The 3,714-nt window shown below is 43.5% G+C and overlaps 1 protein-coding gene across 1 annotated transcript; it reads right to left on the minus strand.

The window, feature by feature from the left end:
- Positions 1–409: 409 nt before the first annotated feature.
- Positions 410–1,603, minus strand: LOC118479537 (extensin-like). The gene has a single exon (XM_035974096.1). The coding sequence runs from the start codon at positions 1,601–1,603 to the stop codon at positions 410–412; it is 1,194 nt and encodes a 397-aa protein (XP_035829989.1).
- Between the last annotated feature and the right edge of the window lie 2,111 nt (positions 1,604–3,714).

The raw sequence follows: 3,714 nt of genomic DNA on the forward strand, positions 1-3,714 counted from the left end.
TTCAAACAACATTTACCTACGCAGGGGTTTAAACAATTACTTGCCCACGCAGGGGCTCAATAACACACATACCCACGCAGGGGTTTAATAGCAACACATGCCCACGCAGGGGCCTAATAACATAATAGTCCACGCAGGGACTTACACAATAAAATACCCTCGCAGGGGTTGACAGAAAGATAGACCCACGCAGGGGTCAAATTAAACATACATACCTACATACATACCCACGTAGGGGTTTATACAATAAGATATGCCCACGCAGGGGCTTATACAATAAGATATGCCCACGCAGGGGCTTATACAATAAGATATGCCCACGCAGGGGCTTATACAATAAGATATGCCCACGCAGGGGCTTATACAATAAGATATGCCCACGCGGGGGCTTAACAACAGTTGGAAGGAGTCAGCGGTCCTTCTTGCTCTTCCCTTTGATCAAGCTTGTCAGTCCCTGGAAGAACGTTTCTCGCTCCCTTCGCTCCCTGTGAAATTCTCGCTCTACATAGTCCAATCTTTGCAGAATTTCTTCATGCTCTGGTGGGGAGAACCTTGGTGGTTGCGATTGTGCCCGAACAATAGGTCTGGGAGGTATCGGGTACCCACGAGTTGGGTATCCTACTCCCCATGGATCTCCATAGGGTCCTTGAGTGTTATAGTTAGCCGTTACCATGTACGGGTCTGCTTCGGCATAGTTGTAGTTGTTGTGCACTGGCGGTTCGAACGGGTTATACGCCATGGAACTCGTGTATGCCGGAATTGGGTTATCAAAACCCATAGGCGGGGGTTGCGGTGCAACTGGTTGCGAAGGCCCACCCATTTGTGGATCTTCTTGATGTGGCGGGTAGTGGCTGGCACTTGATTGGCGTGGAGAACTAAAATGAAAGTCTCCTGTTCGCACAGACATGCGCGCTCCGGTTCTCCTACGCCTTGGTGGTTGCGGGGGTGCCGGTTGAACTGGTGGTGGAGGAGGTGGTGGCGTGACTGCCACGAACCTTGGATCCTTAGGGGAATCTTGTTGCTGCTGTTGCTGCTGCTGAGGCGGCGAATGGCGAGGAGGCGTATAGTACCATTCGTGCCTGGTAAACATGGCTTGAAAGCTATCAGGACCAACATAGGGCGATCCGTGAAAGGAAGATCCGTCAGAGATCTCTATCGGGTGGTTTGGTGTGCCACTGGCAGGCTCGACAGGGTCCGTATCCTCGTCCATGTCGTCCGCATGATCTCCAGAGAAATGATCTTCTGGACCTAATGGGTTAAAATTTCCTGGTTCTTGTAGGAAGTTTGCCGGGTTAAACCGGCCCCTAAAAACTGGTGTAGGGTCACCGAAGGAGTTGTGCGATAAGGATCGCTGTAATGGTATGTATGAAGGTTGAGGGTTGCTGGCCTCGTAATCCGATCGTGGCCCATAAGGGTTAGGAGGTGTTGAACTGTGTGAGACCGACCGTCGAGCTGGCTCAAAGAGGTTCCTCCGGTTCTGCTGGGGATCGTCACTCTCCGTGGTGGATGGAGCTCTCGCATTCGAGGGTCCAGCTTCATTATTATTGGGGGCGGTGATTGGCCCCTTGCCCCTTCCTCTTCTCCTGAAGAATCTTGGCGGCATTTTGGTAATTCCTGTCAATATGGCATGAGTTAACCAAACAAAATATATGCAAAAATAAAGGTCAAATTAATAGCAGAATTTGTCCTAGGTTTTAAGTCTAGACTCGAAGTTTAGAATTGTGCAATTGTGTAGGTGAGATTAAACACAAAAGGCTAGCGTTTAATTCACTCAGTGTTGGCTCTGATACCAACCTGTCACACCCCGATTTCCACGTGTCACCGATGGGCCCGGTGGGGGAGTATCGTGACGTGGTTGGCAACGTAATAGTCAAACAACACAATATAATAATGCACAGCGGAAGCAAATTTAAAATAAGATACAACCGAATTTATTTATTGTAATCAAAGTCACAATATCCGGTGTTTATCCACAGTAGGATCGAAACAAAATAACATTTATAGTTCAACAGACTTCTGGCATCCTAAGCTTGCGAGACTTTTTATTGATGCTTAAGAGACAATCCAGCCAATTTCGCTTAGTACCTGCATTCAGTCTTTTTGGGAAAATACGTCAGTTTACACTGGTAAATACAATCAACCGACTCATTTTGGAAAATGATTAAAAATTGGTTTGGATGCACAAGGCATAAACATTTATTTAACTTGGGAGAATTATTTAACATTATAATCTTGTGAACGAATTACATGTTACTTATGCGTTCAGTAGCCCGGATCTTGTCCGGGTTAAAGATCAATAGACACACCACTTTAAGTGAGTTATACACGGGAGTACGCCTACACCCCGTGCTCAGGTCGTGGCCATCTCGTAAGATGATGCCAAGGATATCCGGGACATGGTCATTAACCCCCCAAAGGCTGTAAAGTAAACAAGACTGTTTAAACGAGCCGATCAAATTATTCAACTACCCACTAAGCGTGGAGATTCGATGCTCGATCAAGCGGTACGCTATGTACCGTAACCCAAGCCCGTATAGGGAAAATAAGTTGAGAGTATTTACCTGATGCAAGTATTAATCACAATAAGCAAAATGCACGTAGGTTTTACTGGTTCTCCTAATCTGGAACGAAGGTTTAATATAACCTATTAGAATACTAACGGGTCTTTAATTAAGCTTAAGCTTGGACCGGTCAGTTTTAACGATACGGTTCGTACGCACGATTAAGCGAAGACCGGATAGAATATGATTTAGACCCGACAAGTTTGATGACTTGTTTAATATGGGTTTACTATTCACATTCTGGATTTTGAGGTAAAAATGATATCGTTTGACCCGTTTCGGCTAGTTTATGCAAACTAGTTACATAAACCGAACCGAACACGTATAATGCATAACGGGTAACCGAAAGGGTCGCGAACAGGTTTCCTAAGTTAATACGCTTTAATTATGTTGTGATATCATTATGATATCTTCCATAATGCCCATAACGAGTTTAATCCCTAAATATGCCCCGTAGGGGTATTTCGGTCATTTTAAGGGTTATAAAAGAGATTTATAATACTTCTGAGATACGGGTCTGATTTTATCAGCAAAATTATTAATTTTAACAGACCACAACAGTTGGTGAAGAGTCTCATTTCCCAAAATGGCTTTAAACCCAAATTATGCGTTTAATACGCGTATGAAGCCGTTTTAAGCGACGTACGGTTTAAAATACCATTCTGAGTTTTCTGATCAGCATAACAGGCTCAAAACACTCTATTTATTATTTTAAATCAGTGGCAATTGGATTGGTATCAAACGGACTCGTAAAACTCGTTTTGTGGCCTAAAAGGTCATATTCGGTATTAACCGAATTAATGCGATAAGCCTAGCTTAAGATCAGTTTAAAAATAATTAAAAATCTTCAAAAATCCCAAAATATTATTTAACATCAGTGGGTAAAAGTTTTGGTACCGAAAATCGGGTTTAGATAGGCTATGCGCTAATCGCGCCGTTTAATTAATAAAAAGCTTATTATTTACGCTAATGCGCGTATCTCTTAATCTAGACTTCCGATTGACGTGAAAATTTACGTACATGTTTAATGATCAGTAACTAAGATTATTGTACTTCCACATTTTCAAAATTCTCGTTGTATGGTCATAAGGGCATTATGGTCCAATTTAAGCGATTAACGGGAACGTGTGCATGCATCGGATAATCAACGAAA

The sequence above is a fragment of the Helianthus annuus genome, chromosome 6 (assembly GCF_002127325.2).
Source record: "Helianthus annuus cultivar XRQ/B chromosome 6, HanXRQr2.0-SUNRISE, whole genome shotgun sequence".
NCBI classification, from domain to species: Eukaryota; Viridiplantae; Streptophyta; class Magnoliopsida; order Asterales; family Asteraceae; genus Helianthus; species Helianthus annuus.